The sequence below is a fragment of the Mirounga leonina genome, unplaced genomic scaffold, assembly GCF_011800145.1.
Source record: "Mirounga leonina isolate KUSES-001 unplaced genomic scaffold, KU_Mleo_1.0 Mir_151, whole genome shotgun sequence".
Taxonomy (NCBI): Eukaryota; Metazoa; Chordata; class Mammalia; order Carnivora; family Phocidae; genus Mirounga; species Mirounga leonina.
Window position 1 is genome coordinate 31758472 of NW_023270377.1, and position 23604 is coordinate 31782075.

The window sequence follows — 23604 nt, forward strand, 5'->3', positions numbered from 1 at the left end:
TGGCTGCACCAGTTTGCATTCCCACCAACAATGTAAGAGGGTTCCTGTTTCTCTGCATCCTTGCCGACACCTGTTGTTTCCTGTGTTGTTAATTTTAGCTATTCTGACCGGTGTGAGGTGGTATCTCATCATGGTTTTGATTTGTATTTCCCTGATGATAAGTGATGTTGAGCACCTTTTCATGGGTCTGTTAGCCATCTGGATGTCTTCTCTGGAGAAATGCCTATTCGTGTCTTTTGCCCATTTCTTAACTGGATTATTTGTTTTTTGGGTGTTGAGTTTAATAAGTTCCTTACAGATTTTGGATACTAACCCTCATTTGCAAATATGTTCTACCATTCCACAGGATGCCTTTTAGTTCTGTTGATTGTTTCCTTTGTTATGCAGAAGCTTTTTATCTTGATGAAGTCCCAATAGTTCATTTTTGCTTTTGTTTCTCTTGCTCCCAGTGATGTGTCTAGTACCTTGCTCATTTTTTAATTGGATTTTTTTTTGCTACTGTGTTGTAGGATTTCCTTACATATTTTAGATATTAATCCCCTCTCAGATATTTGATTCACAAGTATTTTCTCCCACCCTGTATACTGCCTTTTCATTTTGTTGATGGTTTTTCTTGCTATGCAGAAGCTTTTTAGTTTGATAAAGTCCCACTTGTTTATTTTTGCTTTTAACGCTTGTGCTTTTAGTGTCCTTGCCAAGATGAATGTCAAGGACTTTTCCTCATGTTTTCTTCTAGGAGTTACATGGTTCAGGGCTTACATTTAAATCTTTAATTCATTTCAAGTTAATTTTTGTGAGTGGTGTAAGATAAGGGTCTATTTTCATTCTTTTGCATATGAATATCCAGTTTTCCCAACACCATTCATTGAATAGACTATTTTTCCCCAACTGAGTATTCTTGGATTCCTTGTCAAATACTAGTTGACCAGATATATATGGTTTTATTTCTGGGCTTTCAATTCTGTTCCACTGGTCTATGTGTGTTTTTATGCTAGCACCATGCTGTTTTGATTACTATAACTTTATAGTATAGTTTGAAATCAAGAACTGTGATGCTTCCAGCTATCTTCTCCTTTTTCAAGTTCTTTCTCAAAGAATGAATTGTGGGTAATAGTTATATAAACACTGAAATAACTGTCTCATTTAAAAAAAGGATTATAGAAGGGCTCCTGGGTGGCTCAGCTGATTAACCAGCTAATTTGACTCAGGTCACTATCTCGGAGTCCTGGGATCAAGCCCTGTGTCGGGGAGTCTGCTTGAGGATTCTCTCTCCCTCTCCCTTGCCCCTCCCCACCCGTGCACTCTAAAATAAATAAATCTTTAAAAAAATAAGAATTAAAGATATGTTTAAATTTTACAAAGAAAATAGATTTAGAATATTTGACAGTCTCCTGAGTAAGCCCTAAATAACTGCTCTTTTCTTTTGGTTGCCTGAACACACTATCCATACTGTTTTGTTCTTGTACTATTATTTATCTTTTTATGTACATGTCTTATATGTTATATCCTTATCAATGAGAAGATAAACCATTTAAACAAAGAACCTTATCTTATACCTTTTGAACCCTTAGCATCTGACATAAACACTATAGTTTGTAGTAAGTACTAAAAAACTTTTATTAAAAAAAAATGAGAAACTAAAAAGATTATCTGAAAGAATATCTGAAATTAAGGATTTAAGCTCCCCAAAGAAAAAGACAGAATGTTTTGTATGTATTTTCTCTAGCATCCTTTTCTTATTACAGAGGACTCAGTTATTTACTGATCAATCAATAAACAATCACTGAAGACCTACCAAGTAAGGCACTATACTATGCCCTGGGGAGACAAAAACAAAAAAGGTTAAGTAAAAAATAGTACCCCAAAAAAAGCCCTGCTGAATCAAATAATAGGTAATTAAAAAGTAACCTGAGGAAGAAAAGGAAAAACAACCCTTTAGAAAAAAAATTGAGAACCATCAAATAGAATTATGCTACTATGAAGACCATTTCTTAAATATATCAGTATTATCAGCTTTAGTCATACCTGTATTTATAATCTGATTGATGAGGCTTTTAATGAGAGAGGTATTAATGGGTGCTTCATTAAGAAGAAGTCCCAATCCTGAATAGCCAACTTCTCTGAGCCGAATACGTTGTTTACTTCGTTCATAAACATTTGTGCATTTCAACATTTGTTCCATAACCTGGTCACAGCAGTGATACATACTTCTCAGTACAGAGAACTAAGAACAGTCTGTCACTTAAGTTAATATTGAATATAATGTTACTGTACAAGCATCATTTTGGAGCATCATTTTATTCCTTAAGTGTAACAAACGAACAAACCCAGCAGTAACAGGGAGGAATACTCCGAATCATACTCTCATTAAAAAATGGATTTAAGAAGAAATTGAACTAAAATGCATTTGTATTTAAATAATTAATATATTTAAAACTGTAGTTTACATATATTTCTTGCAGATCAAAGAAATAACTTAAAACTTCCTTTTTAATGGGTAAGGCTTAGATAGAAACAAGCCTCCATGAAAAACAAAAGTATGTTATAAAAGAGAAAAAGATACTTTGAGATCAACCTAGTAATTTATGTAACATTTATGTAACAGTTATCAAAATGTTTTTCAAGAACAAGGAAACATTTTGTGAAGCACATCCATATGCCAAAATGGGAGAATGAATTAGTAATCCCATACTTTTTGAAGTGAGATCAACGTTTTAAAAGTGACATACTGAAACCCTACGGAAAGGGTAATTTTGGCAGATAATATGATGAACAATCCATATAAGGCCATTTTTGGAGAAATTAACATTTAATCTCCATAAAGGAACATTTGTTTGGGCAGATACTTTAAAGAGCAGCCACAGGGGTCACCATAATTAATACTCATGAGAGACTATGCCAGATCATTTTTATTGCACCTTTGTTTCCCAAAGTTTAGGGATTCCAAACATAGGCAATCCAAATTTGACCCCATATGTAGACATTATGATGTAACACTAATGATATAAGAGGAAACAAATGTCACAGGCAATCAGGCATAATGAATAAGTAGAAATATGACTAACTCCTCTATTTCTTTTTTTTAAACAAAAAAGGTGAAGTGGATGAAGCTCAAAGTGACTACTATGGATAGCTCAACAAAATATATTCATTATCCTTTGACAAGTTACTAACCTCCTGGCCTCAGATTCTTTATCTGTAAAATGGGACTAATAATATTCACTTCATGAAGTTTTTGAAAGGACTAAGTTAGCTAATATATGAAGAATGTTTACAGCCTGACAAATAGTGGGTACTACATAAGGTTAGTGATTATAATTAACTGCTAAAATGTCTGACCTGCCACACAGACCCATGGTTAAGTCAAAAGAGAGATGAGACAAAATTAGTGAAAGGGAGTGGGAGGTACAGGCTTCTAGTTATGAAATGAGTAAGTTACAAGAGTAAAAGGTAAGAGCACAGGGAATAAAAGGTAGTCAATGATATTGTAGTAACATTGTATAGTGACAGATGGTTGCTACACTTGTGAGCATAGCATAATGTATAAACTTGTAGAATCACTATGTTGTACACTTGAAACTACTGTAACATTGTGTATCAATTATACTCAAATTAAAAAAGCGTTTTTTAAAAAAAAGGCAAAAAAGGGAAATGAGAGGTTTTATACTAAGGATGATATAACAAAGTGGATCTTCCACTAAACTGATCAGATTACAATATGATTAGTTTTTAAATGTTCAAAACATGAAAAATATATATCAAAACGGACTGCAGAATTAATTAATTAATTAATTTTTAATGTAGGCTTCATGCCCAACATGGAGCCCAACACAGGGCTTGAACCCATGACCCTGAGATTGAGACCTGAACTGAGATCAAGAGTTGGACACTTATCCTACTGAGTCAGCCAGGTACCCCTACAACAATTTAAAATTAGAGTAGATATGAAAAAAGAATTTACATTCATAAAATGGATATTTACAAATAAATTCATATACTCACAAATGTCCCCAAATATAAAGATGCTTAAGAAATGTTTGTACCTTAAAAACTATTTCTCTTAGTCTGTCAGAGTACTTCTGATTTAAGAGCAAGGCATAAAGTATGTCAGCATTTCCTGGTTCAAACAGCAGTAAGAAAAGCTGACCTCTAGTTGGGCTGGTACGGAGGAGACTGAAGAGCATATCCAAAATTCCGAAGAGCTTTTAAAATTAAACAACACAAAACAAACAACCACACTCATATATGGAAGCACAAATAAAGTCATAAACCACAAACAGTTACTTAAACTAAATCCTATATACACTAACGTTTTAGAGCTTAACTGAATGGTCTGATGTCTTCTGAAATAGCCCTGCCTTTTACCACCATTATGCTTTTGACTTATTTCTTTTTGTATATCCTCTCAATATGCATACTCACCTGCTGAGCCATACCTATATTGCTTTAGCCACATAAAAAGCCATGTCTTCCATAAAGCCCTTCCTGGTCTCCTCAACATGTAATACTCTCCTATGAAAACCTCATAGGACTTTGTTTCTCTCTTATAGCTATTATCATAGTCTTTGTTTGTTTGTTTCATAATTATTTATAAACCTCTCTTATCCACCCTTGCCTCTGTTAGGCTAAGAGAATGCTAATTCATTCACTGTAACATACCTATAATATCTAGTATTATTCTATGTATATAGTAAGCTTACAATAAATACCTCTTTGACTGAATTGACCAAAAAAATATCACTGGCAATGAATCACAGTGGGTGACAACAGCTATCATGAAATAAGATGGCTACTGGTTACTCTAGATAAGAAGAAGCTTCTGAAGTAGACTAACCTTATGGGGAAATAGCTTAAGTTAACTCATCTATATAGTATCAATTATGAAGTCATGTAATATCTAAGTACACAAAGAATACTTCATCAAAGAGCAAAAATAGTTGAGTCAACATAAATTAAGGATACTCAAGTTTGGTGTTGAGAGTGGTATACAGAAAGAGCACAGAAATAGCAGTAAATACACCTGGGTTCTATTCCCCGGTTTGTCAGCTGTATGACTTTTTAAGTCACCTAATCTATCTGAACATGTACTCCAAATGTGCAAGTGGGAAGATTAATTCCTGGTCTGTATATTTTACATCAGTGGTTCTCAAATTTTATCATGCGCCATAAACACCTGGAAGGCTTAGTTCAGTAAGTATGCATTTATAACAAGTTCCCAGGTAAATCTGGTCAGGAACCATACATTGAGAACCACTGTCTTAAAGAGTAGCTCTGAGGTATAAATGAATAATGTATGTAAAAGTATCTAAAAATAGAAATATAATTTACTCTTTATGAAAAATTATGAACCTATGTTAAAATTCATGTTAGAAATCTGCCCAGTATCTTTGATGGTAGGTAAATATACATGATGTGGCCTATGAAAACAGTCTTCAGAACTGCCAGAACAACTATTTCCAGATACTACTTTCTAGCTAACTAAAATATTTTATTGTATTACCATCTATTTTATTAAACTTTCAGTTAGGAGATTAAAATTTATTTCTTTAACTGCATAATATTGTATTTCACATAATAAACATTTTACTGTTAAAATGTTTAATATATGTGTAATTTTAAAAGAAGATGAGAGAGCAACTTAAGTGTGAAAAAGAAAAAACAGACTTTTCTTGGGCATAATACCTGTTCTTCTTCATTGACAGCAGCTATGTAACCCATAATACTCTGTATCTCTTCATGAGTTCCACCTTTGCACAGAAAATATTTAATTAGTCCATACAAAGAAGTCCTTATTGTTCGAACGTCATCTAGAGACAGCTCACTATATTTACAATCACTCCTGAAAGAGAAAGTAAAAGTGCAAGAATTGAAATGTAAAATGTTTACATTTTAATGCCTTTTTGTACAAAAGAACCCATAGTTTAAAAAAAAAGATGCTTCCATGTAATTATTAGAATTCATGGTATCTTTGTTTTCTTTTTCCTTTTAAGGAAAACCTTGGGTTTCAATGACAAAGATATAAATAGTTAAAATAGCTTATATTTAAACAACAGTAAGTGGCAGACATAGTTTTAAGTGCCTTACATGTTATTAATGCATTTAGTTTAATCCTCAAAACAAACATAGGCTTATTATTTCCTTGTCACAGACAAGAAAACTTAAGCACAGGGTGCCTGGGTGACTCAGTCGTTAAGCGTCTGCCTTCGGCTCAGGTTATGATCCCAGGGTCCTGGGATCGAGTCCCGCATCGGGCTCCCTGCTCGGCAAGAAGCCTGCTTCTCCCTCTCCCATTCCCCCTGCTTGTGTTCCTGCTCTCGCTATCTCTCTCTCTGTCAAATAAGTAAATAAAATCTTTAAAAAAAAAAAAAAAAAAAAGGAAACTTCAGCACAGAAAAGTTAAGTTGCCTACAGCCAGACAATTAATGAAACACAAGATTCAAACCCAATCTATGTGATCCACTGTTCATCATTTTACTCCACACTTTCTTGTCTTTCTTAAGTTAAAGGATATCAGAATTTATAAATAATCTAAACATTCCAAGCAACCAGCAGGCAGAAAACAATATCAAACTAAGAAGGAGCAAGGACATCATACCCATAATAAATCCTAAGTGTATCGAGGAGAAACTGCACACCATACTTCTTTCGGAAAACTCTCCTGCTGTCTTTGATGATGGTAGAAAGATACTGTATGTGACCTAAAATACAAAGTTCACTCTTAAATGAACACCTAAAATAAAATCCCACAGGCAGTTATAAATTTCTAAAACAAATGTAAAATTTGATCCAACGGACTGCTCTCACCAATTTGAAAGGGAAAATCTCCACGGTTCCAAATACGGAAGTCAAAGAGTAAATATTGATACATTTGCTGCAAGAGCTGTATATTTTTCTCTAATGATACCTGTTCAATTAGTAACTGAATTGCCATCAGTACATTAACATCCATCAAGGAGCTTGGCACCTGAAATCCAAACAGATAAGGGTTCTGTAAATTTCAATTATCATTAAGCTACATTTAATTTCAAGTGATTAATTCAGAACATCACTACATGAGAATCTCTGTTACAAAAATATAAACAAATAAAAAATATAAACAAAAATATAAAAACTTTAATTTTCCAATGTACACTAGAACATATTTTCCTAATGTCATATTCCTAAGACACTTTTTTTTTTTTTTTTAAGATTTTGTTTATTTATTTGACAGAGAGAGACCAGCGAGAGAGGGAACACAAGCAGGGGGAGTGAGAGAGGGAGAAGCAGGCTTCCCACGGAGCAGGGAGCCTGATGTGGGGCTCGATCCCAGGACCCCGGGATCATGACCTGAGCCAAAGGCAGACGCTTAATGACTGAGCCACCCAGGTGCCCCTCCTAAGACACTCTTAATCAAATATCCCAAATACCAATACTAACAAAGTCCTATATATTAAAGATTATATACTATTATATAAGATGAGTAATTCTTGTAAAAAGGTGATTCCAAAGTAGGTTTTAAAAATCTGCTTGTGAAATAAAATTACATTCACGAATATAACTGAAACCATAATAGTGTTATTTAAAAAAAATTTCCTTAGTAAGAAGAAAAACCTTCTAAAGACAAACTGCTAATTACAATCATTAGTCACATCTACAAATGTTTAACTAGCTCACCTTCTGAAGTAAGGCACCAAGAGTGGCAACTCCATGGCAGTGAATAAGATTGTCCTGGTTGATAGGATGTCTTTGAATGAAGTGTTTCACAATCAAGATAAATGTTGCAATTAAATTTCTTTCTAATCTTGACTCTGAGGAATTGTGAACATGTCATTAATTATCATAATTAATCACTTTTACATCACATTTTCCATGTTAAAATGCACATTGTAACAAAGAAGAAATTTGGTTGAGCAATTTGCTTCCAAAGGTCACTTGCAGAATGCACGTATCAGAGAAAGCAGTGACTGCATATCGTATACTTACATACACATGCAAATATTTTCTCTACCATAAATTTAGCAATTCTGTCATATTTCCACTAATAGTACAAACTAAGGATAGTCAAGAGTAAAACCAACTTCTTAATTTTTTTGACTAAGGCATTATGAACTTTTTGAATTACATTAGTAAAATTAGGGGTGGGCTGCTTCAGCTACAAATGGTTAAGTTTCTTCCTAATGGTGGCAAGACATTTTTAACTACTTTTCAATTATTAAATTTCTCAATGACTATTTTGTGTTAATTTCATCTTAATACCTGATGCCTTTGTGGAGGTCAATATGACCCAATCTCCTTCTACAGGCGTTATTAATTCAGAAACTGAACTTTCATTCATTCCTTCAGAAATCTGTCCTTCACCAAAGTGGCTGATTTGTTCCAACAGAGGAAACAGTACATTTAATCCACCTATGCAGTTTATGATGTCCTGAAAAAAGAAAACTACAATTTTTTAATCTTAAAAAACAAGGACAATTTTGTCATTTAATATTCACACAACTGTGTACGAGGTTACAATTTACTAAACTTTTGGGCAATGTACAGGATAATCTAATGTAAAGGAACCCTTATTTGGGCGGATGCTCTAAAGAGTAGCCACAGGGGTCACCATAATCAATATTCAAGACTATGCCAGACCATTTTTACTGCACCTTTGTTTTCCAAAGTTTAGGGATTCCAAACACAGGCAATCCAAATTTGACTCCATAAGTAAACTTTATAATGTAACACTAATGATAGAAGAGGAAACAACTGTCATAAGGCAATTAAGTATAATGAACAACAAAATAAATTAAGAAAAAAATACATTTGGTGGTAGAAATATGACTGACTCCTCTCCTTTCACTTAACGAAAAAGGTGACGTGGGTGGTTTCAACCGAGGTTCAAAGTGACTACTTTGCTTTGCATAGCTTAACAAAATACAGTCCATATTCTTTAACAAGTTACTAATCTCTCTGGCCTCAATTTTTTCCTCTGTAAAATGAGGATAATAATAATTCCCACTTTGTAAAGTTGGTAGCAGGATTAAGTAAGCTAATAAAGGAGTGCTTAGTGTCTGACAAACTGGGTACTACCCTAGGTGAGCCATCATTAACTGCTAACATGTTCTGATCTACCATCTAGACTCAGTTTCATTGATTAAACAACCCTCTTCATACTTTTTGCCTGTTTTTCATACTGATTTTTAAGGTATTAGTAAGTAACTTAACTTTTTGGATAGCAAGTATTTTTTTTCTCAGTTGTCATTTAACTATTTTTGTGTTTGATTTTGTTGCAGTATAAAAATACAATGAACGTAAGAGATACTGAACTCCAGGAAACGAACTGAGGGCTGCTGGAGGGGAGGCGGGTGGGGGAAGGTATAACTGGGTGATGGGCATTAAGGAGGTACTTGATATAATGAGCACTTAGTGTTATATGCAACTGATGAATCACTAAATTCTACCTCTGAAACTAGTTTAAAAAACCTCTTAAAAAAAACAAAAACAAAAAAAGTAAAATATAATTTTCTGAAGGAAAAAGAATACAATGAACATTCTTAGTAATTCTGTTCCCATTGGATTTCCCCATAGTTGTAACTCAAGGCCCCAAAAACTACTTTGATTTTCAAGTATAATGTACAGCAGAAATAATCAGCTTTCTGTATAAGTAATACATGCAACTAGCCTTTAAAGCCAATCTTATAAGTGACAGAAAAAGTTAACTTATGAATGGACAAATGTCATAAATCTTACTATTTTAACAGGTAAAATTAAGTGGTCTCATCTCAAAGTCAAAGAGAAAAATGCTTTATACCACATGAATAACATGAGACTGACATGAATTGACAGATTCATTTTACACTGGCAAGATCCTAATGATCTCTGATCCACTGAAACAATAAGCATATCTGATTGGTGTTAACTGACTACAAGTTAAAAGGGACTTTGGGGACTCCTGGCTGGCTTAGTCCATTGAGCGTCCAACTCCTGATTTCAGTTCAGGTCATGATCTCAGGGTCCTGGGACAGCCCAGTGCCGGGTTCCCCGCTCAGCAGGGAGCCTGTTTGAGGATTCTCTCTTTATCCTTCTCCCTCTGCCCCTCCTCCTGCTTGTGCCCTCTCACTAAAATGTATAAATAAAATCTAAAAAAAAAAAAAAAAGATAAAAAGGATTGTTCTGCTGATTTACCAGCAAGTTGCCTTATAACCATCTTCTATATTTTTAATTTTACTTAGGCTATAATTTCTATTTAAGATAAATTGCAAGGGACTAGGGTATCTCTAACTTGACTTTCATATTAATCTAAATACCCTTTATTAATTTAATAATTCAGTCAACAATGTTACTGCATATCCTCGTACGAGGCACTAGTGAAAAAAAGCCATAGTACCTCCTTTCGAAGTTCTGAAGGACTACTGGAGAATCAAAGCAAGCAAACTATCAAGCAAGTCACTATTCACAATAAGTGAAATGATAAAGTGTTACAGGTACTCATGACAAGAGCAGTTAACTCAGTCTCGGAAAATAAGCAGAGGTCTCTTAGAACCAAAGGCATTATGTCCAACTGACACATAAATACGAGGCACATCAAGAAGGCAGACAAAATATGATAGCTAGAGGGGGATGTGGGGAAGAGGAAAAGTCACTCATCTTTAGCCTCACAGAAAGCTCTGTGTTTAAAGCTAATAGACAGGAGACTACAGACAGAAGTATGTGATACAGGAGAAAAAGGATAATCAATGAAGTCCCTGAGAGGTTAGGAGGGGTTGAAATCTGCCAGGGATTAAATACCTTAAAAGCAAAGCAATGAACCAAGGCAGTATATTCTTCTTAAGGAAACTGTTAAATTCATGACAGAGTTTAAGAAGGTAACTACATTTCAAGCAAGTTAATCATTCAACTATTTATTTGTTTATACTTCAAACTGTGTATCTTGCCTGCAAAAATTTTCACTGGGAGTTATTATTCAGATCAGTCTGGTGGTGCTTAAAAGATAAACTCTTTAAAAGGATCAGTAAACTTACATTATATGTTGCTCATCATTAACTTACCTTAATGTCCCAGTTCACTACTTTGTTTCCTGTTAATCTTCCATGCAAACAATTAGTAGATAAATCAAGACAGATTGAATTTTTGCAGGCCTAAGAATAAAAGGAAAATATGGCAAACATCTAAGCACAATGAGGACAAAACATAATTTTAACTATATATGAAACATTTCACCATAATTTAAAAGGGTATATATTATAATCAATGATAAGATGCTTACAACATGAAGTTTAGTATTACTATTCTGACTGCCTCTTAAAAGAATGAGGGACTAGATTCTAAAGCACTCACTCATCAAAACTAAGTCACTGCTGCTTGCCATCCAACCAATGAGTTATAGCAACAACTTACTCACCAATCACCACAGTTTAAAATTTTTTCTCTTTTAAGAACAAACTGATGGTTGCCAGAGGGGAGCGGAGGAGGGGGTCATGGGCAAAGTGGGTGATGGGAAGTGGAACATATAGGCTTCCAGCTGTGGAATGAGTAAGTCACAGGGAAAAAAGGTAAAGCATAGGAGATACAGTCAGTGGTACTGTAACTGATGTATGGTGACAGATGGTAGTTACAGTTGTGAGCACAGCATAACATACAGACTTGTCAAATCACTATGTTGTACACCTGAAACTAATGTAACATTGTGTCAACTATACTTCAACCAAATTAATTCTGTGAAGTTAAAAAAATTAAAAATAAAAGTTTTAAACCAATATATGCAAACATATTTTTGGCTCTTCAAAAAATTCAATGCTTTATTCCCATCAGTATTTCGCTAGGCATAATTTCATTGATACAAATAAAATATGTGTATAAATGTGATACAGAAATCACGAAAGAGAAAAATATGATATAAAAATCCAATCACAGGCATACGACACTATTTTCTTTCATGTTATTGACAATTCTGGTTATATTCATACTCAGAGTCTAGTCCATCATCCTAGAAATTGTCAAACTTATTTGTTAACTTCCATAAAGAATTATAAAGCATATAACTTCATGTTCAATCTGTGAATTTGCAGATAATGAAGCATCCTTGAATCCAATCACCATTCCAAAAAAAAAAAAACAAAAACCCTACAAATTTTAGCACAAATGATGCATTAGTTGCTTTCTTCTTAAGGCAACTGAGAAAAAAATGCTTTAATAAAACAAATGTAAGCTGAGTTTACATTTAACTCAATGTAAAACTGTATTAGTCTCAGAGACAGAAATGTCTTTCTCCCATTACTACCTTAGTTTGGGTCTTGTTTATCTATGACCTATCCTCACACAATAAATCTCCTAATGGCATGGCTGCCTCCCATCTCCTATCCCTCCAATCCAACTTTCATAGTGCAACTTGAGACCTTTCTCTAAAATGCAAACCTTATCATATTTTGTTCTTCTCCTCAAAATCCTGTCCTGTCCATTGCCTACTTGGCCTGGCATGGGAGGTTTGCTATCATCGGGCCTCCATGTGCCCTCTAATTTAATTTCCTGCCATCTTCTCTTCCTGCTTGCTTAGTGCCCTAAACCCAAAAAATGTAGATCCCAATTTTACAGTATGTGCCTTTTAGATGCTGCTTGCTATGCCTGGCACATCCCTACTCAACTCTTCCTTTTAAAACACAATCTTCTAACCTCCTGAAAGAACCAACCACTCACCTTTGTTGCTCACTGTATTTTGTACATAATTCCAACACAGAAATATTGTATAGTGGTTAAGAATATGCATTAAATAGGCTGAGTTCTAACTCTAGCCCTACCATTCACTAGAATTATGAGGCTAGGCAAGTTACTTATCTTTACTGAGCCTCAGAAAACTAGAGCTTATAAAAGACACAGGTAATATCATATACCCCTTAGAGTTTTTGTGAAGGGTTAAGTGAAACAATACATGTAAAACATTTAGCATAGTGCTTAATATAGTGTAAATAATAAATGGTAGCTAAAAAGAAAAATGCTCATAAAATTATATTGCACTTATTGTTTTTTTACATATTTACTTCAGTTTAAGTTACAAGCTTCTTAAAGTCAGACACTTTATTCATCTTTATATCCTGAAAGTTCAGCACAATTCTTGGCTTGGAGAAGACACAAAAAATTATCAACAATGAATGGTTTAACACCTCCTACAAATGAGTACAAAAAGAAAAATTGTTGACTGTCAAAAAATCCTCTAGAGCAGCTTTTCCCAGACTAGCACTTGTGAGATTAAAAAACAGAACATGTTCTATGCTCAAATAACTGATGAAAAGTAGGATAAAACAAAAGTAAACTAGTTTCCAACAAGATTCTAATAAGCTTTTTCAAGTGTATCATCAATCTCCAAAATGGGTGTACAGAATACAACATTTCCCAAACTCTGTTAACCATAGAACCCTCATATCATGATATTATCACCATTTTCAAGAAATAGTCTTCCAAGAAACTGTTTATTGCATATATTTGTCATACTGAGTTTCTTGAAGAAGAATAATAATAGCTATTTTCTTTTTTTAATGCTTTTTTTTTTTTTTTTAGATTTTATTTATTTATTTGACAGAGATAGACACACTGAGAGAGAGAACACAAGCAGGAGGAGTGGGAGCGGGAGAAGCAAGGTTTCTCTTGGAGCAGGGAGCCAGATGTGGGGCTCAATCCCAGCACCCTGGGATCATGACCTGAACCGAAGGCAGACGCTTAACAACTGAGCCACCCAGGCGTCCCAGCTATTTTCTTATTACAGAATTTTTACTGCTGGAAATTCCAATAGTAAAAATTCAACCTAATGTTATCAAGTTTAAATGTGAAAAGAGAATATGACAACCATAATGTCAAAAAGACTCAGCTATCACATGTCTAGAACATGTGAGATACCAAATACACTACCAAATACAAATACCTTAGTGAGATTAAATTCAATTATTTCCTATCTACTTATAATAGAGTGAAAATAAATATATATGATATAGTTCCTGCGAAGAAAATAACTTGAAGTCTAGTTCAGCAGACAAACATATCTCTGGAAAAAGTCAGTGTTACAAAAGGCAAACACTAAAAAAATAGGAGGCCCAAGAGACATTATAGTCAATGCAAGGCATGAACCTTGATCCAGATTTAAGTCTTTAAAAGGCTAAACAAAATATTTTTGGGAAAACTGGGAAAATCTGAATGAGTTATATAGTACGGAAGCTATTGATAATTTTCCTAGGTATGTTAATGATTACATAGAAATATTTAGGGGTAAAGTGTCTGATAGCTATGTCAATCTGCCTTCACAAAAGATTGGAGACAAAGTCAACAGGTATGGCAAAATGTTAATAATTGGTGAATTCAGGTGGACAGTATACACAATTTCAGTTTACCATTCTTTCAACTTCTCTAGGCTTGAAATTAATAAAAATAAAAGGGGAATACAAATGATAGGTACATTTTATTAGGTCAAATATCACAAATAAGAATTCAAAGTAATAAATTATGACCATGTACTAGCTGGCTAACCTAGAAAAAAAATTCTACAGTGTATAATCTCACAAAAAGCATCTTCTGGGTCAATGTTTAGTATAATGAAGGCAACTAATGTTGTTTATGCCATTTTTCCTTTTCTTCCTCCCAGTTCTACATTTGATCTTTCCCTCAGCCCTTGCTGACCTTAATTACTTTCGCTAGGTAGGTCTTTGAAGGAAAAAGGACAATGCATGCTATGCATGTAAGTAGTTTCTTTTTTCTCCTTCTGAAATAAACATTTCAATTTTTTTTGGTTTGTTTTCTTGCAATAATTTTAAAAGTAAACAAAAAAATGTTGAGCATAATTCTGTTTAATCTCTCCTTCCAAAAAAGTAGGATAATATAAGTTTAAACAGTTTCATTCACTGATGTCAATTCATTAGTACAAATTCCCACCACAACGATTCCCACTCATCCTACTGGGATGACATAATGATTAACATTTGAATCCTAGTTGAGAAGTACACCTTAATTTTTATTGCTTCTCCTCTTCTTTTGAAAATTAGTAATTTTTTAATGGAAATTCAAGACTGTCTTTCTCAATTATCCATTGAAATGACAAAAGGAACAAAAAAGGAATTTTAGTTCACAGCATAGTTACAACTAGACACACTCCATGCATTTACTCTCACCTTTGCAGTGTAATGAAGAAGGATGTTACCAGGCAGTTCAGCCATGTCAGACTCCTGAAATTTCCAAGGGCTTAAACAGTTTGGACCTGAAAATTATTTATACACATATACACAAACATCACTGAATATATATGGCCTCTTTGGTTCTGTGTAATTAGATAAAATTTAAAATTAAGTTGTTTCAAGCTACTCAACACAGTCAAAACATACTAGCCAACATGAATTTTATTTTTCCATCACCTCCAGTTCGTCTAAAACCTAGAAAAGCTGGGGAGTGGTTTGATCTCCACTACAGAAAGGAAATTTTATATGGTATTAAAAAACTAACATCAAATATAACAAAATTTACCTATTAGCTTGTCTAATGTAATTTAAATTTATAAGACAAAATGGCAAAATAATCAGCCAATAATGTGAGTAGATATCACAGAAACTGAACAGTAAATTAACAAGACTTCCTAAAAAATCAAAGAATACAAACTACAACAAGGTTCCATCTTAAATCAAAAAATGGAGGAAACAGTACTGACCATTCCATCTTAGTAAGGCTGTGGCGAAACTAGTATACTTACGTTTTACTAGTATGCACTGTGAACTGGTATACACCTTTTGGAAACTGGTTAGGCAACATGTATTGAGAGCCAAAAAAAAAAATTCGAACACTTTGAATATTTATCCTGGGATTTATCATAAGTAAACCCATCCAAATAAGGAAAAACATTAAAAGTACAATAGTTCATATTATTTAATATTTGAAGTTTATATCAAATTAAAAATTATAAACAACCTAAGTAAGTCATGCAATATAGATTCAATGAAATATTATGCAGCCCTTCAAAACAATCATTATGAAGACTATACAACAAATTATTATTTATAAGAGTAGAATCATAAGTTGGAAAAATTATGAAAATAAAATCCAAACTATATAAGCTGTAATGACTACACCAAATGACTTATTATTAACTTATAATTTATTTAGATTTTAGATCACTTTCAAATATTTTGGTGAGTTTTACAGTAATGATAAGGTTCTAATATAAACTTTCAAAGTCTAGGCAGTCCCATTCAACTCAAAACTCCTATGTAACCTAAAAAAGACATTTTTACATATAATAGCTCTTCTGCAGTTAATATATATGAATTCTTAGAAGTTTACCTCCTGAACATCCTACTAGAATACAGATATTACTTTGAAAATAGTTATGATCCAATAATAACAATCAGTGTGTATCTTTAAAATCACAGCCAAAAGAAAAGGAAAAAGCCAAAACAAAAATAGCTTGTAATCTTATCCAAGGTCTCCTAATTCTTCTGTCCTCATTTCTTCAGGTACATTAATATATAAATTATAAAAATGACCAGTTCTAGAACAAGACTTACATGATCTTAGAATCAGTCATATGATTTCTTATAAACACAGGCTTATATTTTGTTTCAACAATTTATTAAAATCTGTCAAAAGTATTGGCAATATTATATGTTGAATTATGTCCCCCCAAACTCCTATGTTGAAGCTCTAACCCCCTATATGACTGACTATAATTTGGAGATAAGGTCTTTAAGGAGGTAACTAAGGTTAAATAATGTCCCTTATAAGAAGAGGAATAGACATCTTTCTTTTTGCACATACACCAAGGGAAGATGGACACCATGTGAGGACACACTGAGAAGGTAGCCATCTACAAGCCAGGAAGAGTCATCAACAGAAACCAAGCCTGAAGGAAACTTGATCCTGGAATTATAACATCCAGAATTGTGAGGAAATAGTGTATAAGCCACCCAAGTCTGTGGTACTGTGTTACAGCAGTCCTAACAGACTAATACAGACCTTATTATGGATGATATTTGAAAAATTCCTAAAGGTTTGCTTTATTTATGCCTACCAAAAAAAGTATGGTGTACTGTATTATATCCCAAAAAGTTATTAAGAGAGTAGCTCTTAAATGTTATCACAACACATGTAAAGCATTGTAATTATGTGAGGGACAGAGGTCCTAACTAACCTTATTGTGGTAATCATTTTGCAATATACATGTGTATCAAATCATTACATTGTACTTCTTAAACTTACCCATGTTTTATGTCAATAATATGCCAATCAAGTTGGAGGTGTGGGGGGCATGGAATGTAGTGAGCTTTTTCTTCCCTTTCAGCTTCCATTACAAATACAAATATACTCTTCATATCAAATATATTCTTCAAAATATATGTAAGCAACAAAAAAACCTATTTAAGTTTAAATAATATGACTGTACATGCTTACCTGCTAAATATAATGCCTTCACTTGAGGAGGCTGTAGTGCTTCAAAGAAGATGATAACAGACCCTAGCTGACCCTCCAGAGATGTGGGGCATCCCCATTCACTGTCTTGGGTTCCAGCTGATATCAATTTGGTAATCAATTTTGATTTTTCAAGTGTTCCTCCCCAGGAGGCTGATGACAAAATTCCACCAAATGATGTCCGATGAGGGGTAATGGGGGAAGAAAAAGGTGGATCTGGGATTTGGGAAGGTGGAGGAGTGGTGGTTCTTTGCCCAGCTGAACCAATGCAGCAGGAAATAAAAGGCTAAAAATTAAGAAACAAATTACACAATTTTAATTACATCTCTATCTTGATATTGAAAACAGTACATAAAATTAAGAAAACAAATAGATGGAAAAAAACTGAAAGTTTTAATTTTATTGCATCATAATGTGTGCATGTGTGTGCGCACATTAAAAGTCATTATAGATGTTACTCTTGGCCTATGGGATTTAGAGGCATTACTTTTATAACTCACATTTTAATGATTATTTTTTAAAACTTTAACAATTTTACTATATTCTAAAATAGAGGAAATTACTACTTTTGTCCCTTTAAAATGTATAAACAGAACTACACATTTGTATAATAATACTAATTACAGGTTATCCTGTAATGAGCATCAGGATAAACATCAACAAGAAATGACTAGACTCTTAGGATGACTTGGGAAATAATATATCTCATTATCTTCAAAAAAGGCTCTTTCAAAATCATCTAAGAATTCTCAAAGAACTTTTACACTAATGTTCTTTAAGAATCATCTCAGTAAATAAATTCCACCTTGTATCTGACTACATTATAATATGTAAAGGCTTAAAGTTTCTTCATTATTATTTCAAATTCAGTGGGATAGAAAACAGTCCAACATAATAGTCTCTAAGTATTTTGTATACAAGGTGGACTTTATTTATTTATTTTTATTTTTAAGGAATCTTTAAACCCAACATGGGGACTGAACTCACAACCCCAAGATCAAGAGTCTCATGCTCTTCTGACTGAGCCAGCCAGGCACCCCTGTGAGGGCTTTATTAAATGATCCTTTGCTCTGCTCTATTCAATTTCTTTTGCTTTCCTATTATAAGTCTTTTTTCCCCTAAGCCTTTAACTACATTTGTTTCTTCCTTAAGTTGTTTTTATTACATGTTGTCTGACTTCATCTAACAATGATAGGCTAATAGTATTAAATATTAACTTACTGTATCTTAGAATATAGAAAACACTTTAAAATTTATGGGCACATATTTAAAATAAACAGAACCTTCTACATTAAACAGAAAATTTTCAAGAGTTCTCAACCAATGGGTCCCATAAAGAGTAGGTTAGATGCGGAGAAAGGGGAACCCTCTTACACTGCCAGTGGGAATGCAAGCTGGTGCAGCCACTCTGGAAAACAGCATGGAGGTTCCTCAAAAAGTTGAAAATAGAGCTACCCTATGACCCTGCAATTGCACTACTGGGTATTTACCCCAAAGATATAAATGTAGCGATCCAAAGGGGCACCTGCACCCCAATGTTTACAGCAGCAATGTCCACAATAGTCGAACTATGGAAAGAACCCAGATGTCCATCGACAGATGAATGGATAAAGAAGATGTGGTATATATATACACACAATGGAATACTACTTAGCCATCGTGGATCACTGCATCAAAAACTGGTGCTGTATTGTATGGTGACTAACATAACATAAAAAAATAAAATTAAAAAAAATGAAATAGTGCCATCTCCAACGACGTGGATGGAACTAGAGGGTATTATGCTAAGTGAAGTAGTCAATCAGAGAAAGACAACATATGATCTCACTCATATGTGGAATTTAAGAAACAAAACAGAGGATCATAGGGGAAGAGAGGAAAAAATAAAACAAGATGAAACCAGAGAGGGAGACAAACCATAAGAGACTCTTAATCACAGGAAACAAACTGAGGGTAGCTGGAGGGCAGGGGGGTGGAGGGATGGGATAACTGGGTGATGGGCATTAAGAAGGGCATGTGATGTAATGAGCACTGTGTATTATATAAGACTGATGAGTCACTGAACTCTACCTCTAAAACCAATAATATATTATATGTTAATTAATTGAATTTAAATAAAAAAAAGAGTAGATTAGATGTGCTTACTTCATTCATGGCAGGAAATCTGAGAGGGGCAGAGACCTTCTGCTGTCCGTTGTCATAGATATAGACAAGGCTCTGACCAAAGGGTCTTTTTCCAGGCATGTGAACAATGGTTATGTTGTGCTAATAAAGTAAAACATACATTTAAAGACTAAAATTACATTAAATCTTTGGAATGACAAATGTTTTCAGAGTATTACTTTATAACTAGTTTGTGTTAATAGTAGAACATTGAGTTTAAGCATACTTAAATGCTGGTTAAAATTTTGTTCTTAAAGTGAATGACAATTTTTCCTGTAGTACTATTAAGGCATTTACATCTGTTCTAGAAACTTTATACATAATTTTAACAGAGTATCTTTTCTGCATTTTCCAAGTTTGAGTATTCTTTACAATCAATTTTTCTAATGAGAAGCAATTTATACTTCAAGAAAAGCAACCGAAATGCATTGTTTTTAATAATTTATGTTCTCATTTTAAATTGAATTTCAAAATCAAATCTGATTTTAGAAAACTTGAAATTATAACACTTCCTTTTAATTTTTTTAGAAGAAAACTTACTGCTGCTGAATTTATAATGATGATGATAATAATATTAACTTCCTTATAAACTTCAACATACATAGAATTTTAAAGTGAAAATTAATCGACTCTCAAAAAGGAGACAACTCCTGATGTACATACACCAAGTGTGTCTTTAAAGGAAAGAACCAGAAAGTTAAATGTGATGTCCTAAAACCTTACCCAGAGGGAATCACAGAAACTGTGGTCAGGAAGCATAACTGTAGCATATTCTCTTTTTGTGCACACTGCCACAACCAACATACCTGAATGGGTAATAAAAGCTTCGAAACCCATGCCACTTCCTGTAAAGAAGCTAACAAAAATATGTATTATAAGAACTTTCGAAATCAGTTTTTCAGCTTTATCATCACTGAAACACACAAAACCATGTCATCATGAATATCTTTATCAGTAATGCTGTGGCTTACATTCTATTGCCACATGTCAGTCCAATCTTGCTTCAAAGATAATTCTTAAATCTTTTTGTGGGCTTACTGGTTTAGTAAATTATTAAAGGTAGCCATATGAGTGGAATTCCATTATCAAACAACAGTAAAACAATAAACTTTCAAATCTTCAAAATTCTTTCAAATAGGATTCAGAAAACATAAATAAAAGTCTTAAAAATCACAAGGCATATTAAAAATTATTAGTTACTGAAGTAACTAAGTTTGGATGTACATACACAAAGGTTTTCTGATCCTTCATATAAATATACAGCATTTTCAATGGAACACAAAGATCACCATTCATTTTAAAATTTGTTATTCTTGGGTCGCCTGGGTGGCTCAGTCAGTTAAGCGTCTGCCTTCAGCTCAGGTCATGATCCCAGGGTCCTGGGATTGAGTCCCGCATCGGGCTCCCTGCTCCGCGGGGAGCCTGCTTCTCCCTCTGCCTCTCTCTCTCTATCTCTCATGAATAAATAAATAAAATCTTTAAAAAAAAAAAAATTGTTATTCTTTTTTCTCTACTTTTACAATACTTTTAAGAAGGAACTTTTTTCCCAAACTAGCCTAAGAACTAGCAAAATATGTGAGACATGTAATCAATATCATGAAAGCAATAAAACACTTATAATTAAACTGTGTGCACCCTAAGGATAAAGAGACTTCAGATAAACTGTTCTGCATTCAAAAATTAGATGCTTGAAAAGCTTTTTTCCTCTTTGGGAATTACAGCACATATTGTTATGACAGTATTCATTTATATTCCATAACTTGTACCAGTACCTGTACAATTGTTTTCTTTTTCCTCCTTTGTTAGCATTGCCAAGAGTCAACTGATTCTGATCTAAGCAAAACCAAGCATTGAAAGAAAAGGCAGACCCTGGCCACTTCTGTATGGAAGGCACAGAAATTCCTGCCATACTATGTGACAAATTAAAATACTGCAGTGCGCTCTCTAGACTTTGTTTTCGGGCCATTGTCAGAATTGCTCGAGTCACAGGAGTGGTATAAGGGTGAATATACTCAGATTCATCCACTCTCAGCAATCTTAGTAGTCGACGTATTTCTTCTGAGCTCACTGACTGACTCCCCAAGGAACCATGAAGTGCAATCAAGTTCTCAGCACAAGTTCGATGGAGGGAAGAATGGGAATCAAGAGTTTTGATGATGTGAAGTCCCATGTTTGCATTGACACAAGTAGTTCGACTCTGCCTATTAATACAACAAATTCTTTTCAGCCAATCAGAGATGAAGATTTGCAGATCATGGGATTCTAGCTCTGGAAGCCACTGGATAAGAAGCAAGAGAGGGTGGACATTACTAATGCCCAAAATCCCAACTGAAGTGTGGTCACCCTCTACAGCCTATAAAGCAACATAAAAGACAAAAGGTTAGTAACCACCTTGGACATGGAGATAATGGAACTTGTTTAATAAAGCTAAAAAACTCACCATATTCATAAGTTCTTTAAGTAGTTCCAGTGGTGGCTGACCCAGGGATTTTAAAACCTCAAACATATGTGTATAACCAATTCTTTCTTTAAATACTTCCTAGAGGAAGGGAAATAAATACATCAAAGCACATTTTCAAAGACTGAATTTAATGGAATATTTAAAATGCTGAGTAAAGGGCGCCTGGGTGGCTCAGTCCGTTAAGCGTCTGCCTTCGGCTCAGGTCATGATCCCGGGGTCCTGGGATCGAGCCCCGCATCAGACTCCCTGCTCTGCAGGAAGCCTGCTTCTCCCTCTCCCACTCCCCCTCTTGTGCTCCCTCTCTCTCTGTGTCTCCCCCTGTCAAATAAATAAATAAAATCTTTAAAACAAAAATAAAACGCTAACACCCATTTAAGTTAATTAACTTAATGTTGAAAAGACTGAGTTCAATATTTGCTTCCTAGATCACTTCTTCATCTTAAAATAAATTCCATATACCTTCTGAAATATGATGTGACCATAATCTACCAAAATATAATGAAATAAGCAATAATTGTATATTATAAAATTATTATATTAATTTCAGATTAGGGCACAATCACTTCCTTTCTTCACTTGATTTGTAATTATATAGTATTACATTAAGTCAAAACAAAAATGAAGAAAAAATGAGACTTTAGGGGTTAACAGGAGTCAGTCTAGAAGACTAATCTAGAAGACTAAAGAGTTCTGGCAATTTTGAGTGGTGACCAGAAAAAATGGGTAGTTTTCTCTCTGCTTTTTGTATCTAAATGGACTGAATTATCTGGAACATCAAGTTCATTTTAGTAAGGTCTAAAGTCATATGTATTTTTGAACTTGTGGGCACACAAAACCATAAAGTAAAATAAAAAGAGAACCAAAAAAGCTAGTAATACTAAATTGGTCCAGTAAATCAGGCATAAATTTACACACTCACTACAAAATCAAAAGATTCAAACAAAATGAGTAACTGGTTGTCTCTGGGGAGGGGAACTAGTTGACTGTGAGCCAAGGGTAGTAAGAGAATCTTTTTTCAAAAGGTATTTTTTAATATTAATTCAAAGGGATATAGCACCCCTATGTTTATAGCAGTATTAGCTACAATGGCCAAATTATGAAACAGCCCAAGTGTCCATCAAATGATGAATGGATAAAGAAGATGTAGTGTGAGAGAGAGAGAGTGTGTGTGTGTATGTGTGTATGTGTGTGTAGACAGATATATAAATATATATATGATGGAATATTAGCCATAAGAAAGAATGAAATCTTGTCATTTGCAATGACACAGATGGATCTAGAGAGTATTATGCTAAGAGAAATAAGTCAGTCAGAGAAAGACAAATACCATATGATTTCACTCATATATGGTATTTAAGAAACAAAATAAACAGGCCAAGGGCAAAAAAAGAAAAAAAAAAAGAGAGAGAGAGAGAGCGAAAGAGGCAAACCAAGAAACAGTCTTAACTATAGAGAACAAACTAATGGTTACCAGAGGGAAGATGGGTGGGTAGGTAAGTTAAATAGGTGATGGGGACCAAGAAATGTACCTCTTGTGATGAGCACTGAGTATTGTATGGAATTGTTGAATCACCCTATTGTACACC

At 34.0% G+C, this 23604-nt stretch overlaps 1 protein-coding gene across 9 annotated transcripts in view; it reads right to left on the reverse strand.

Annotated features, from left to right (window-relative positions):
- NBEAL1 (neurobeachin like 1) overlaps positions 1 to 23604 on the reverse strand; it is a 192830-nt gene that overhangs the window by 101696 nt on the left and 67530 nt on the right. For all 9 annotated transcript variants that reach the window (XM_035007342.1, XM_035007340.1, XM_035007339.1 and 6 more), the window contains 14 exons: positions 21998 to 22096; positions 21330 to 21910; positions 20281 to 20413; positions 19540 to 19659; positions 17377 to 17680; positions 15111 to 15196; positions 11010 to 11099; positions 8236 to 8404; positions 7654 to 7787; positions 6805 to 6964; positions 6596 to 6698; positions 5683 to 5839; positions 4044 to 4202; positions 2026 to 2185 (listed from right to left, as the gene is read on the reverse strand). In XM_035007342.1, the coding sequence (XP_034863233.1) occupies positions 2026 to 2185; positions 4044 to 4202; positions 5683 to 5839; positions 6596 to 6698; positions 6805 to 6964; positions 7654 to 7787; positions 8236 to 8404; positions 11010 to 11099; positions 15111 to 15196; positions 17377 to 17680; positions 19540 to 19659; positions 20281 to 20413; positions 21330 to 21910; positions 21998 to 22096 (2455 nt within the window). The remainder of the gene's footprint in view (positions 1 to 2025; positions 2186 to 4043; positions 4203 to 5682; positions 5840 to 6595; positions 6699 to 6804; positions 6965 to 7653; positions 7788 to 8235; positions 8405 to 11009; positions 11100 to 15110; positions 15197 to 17376; positions 17681 to 19539; positions 19660 to 20280; positions 20414 to 21329; positions 21911 to 21997; positions 22097 to 23604) is intronic.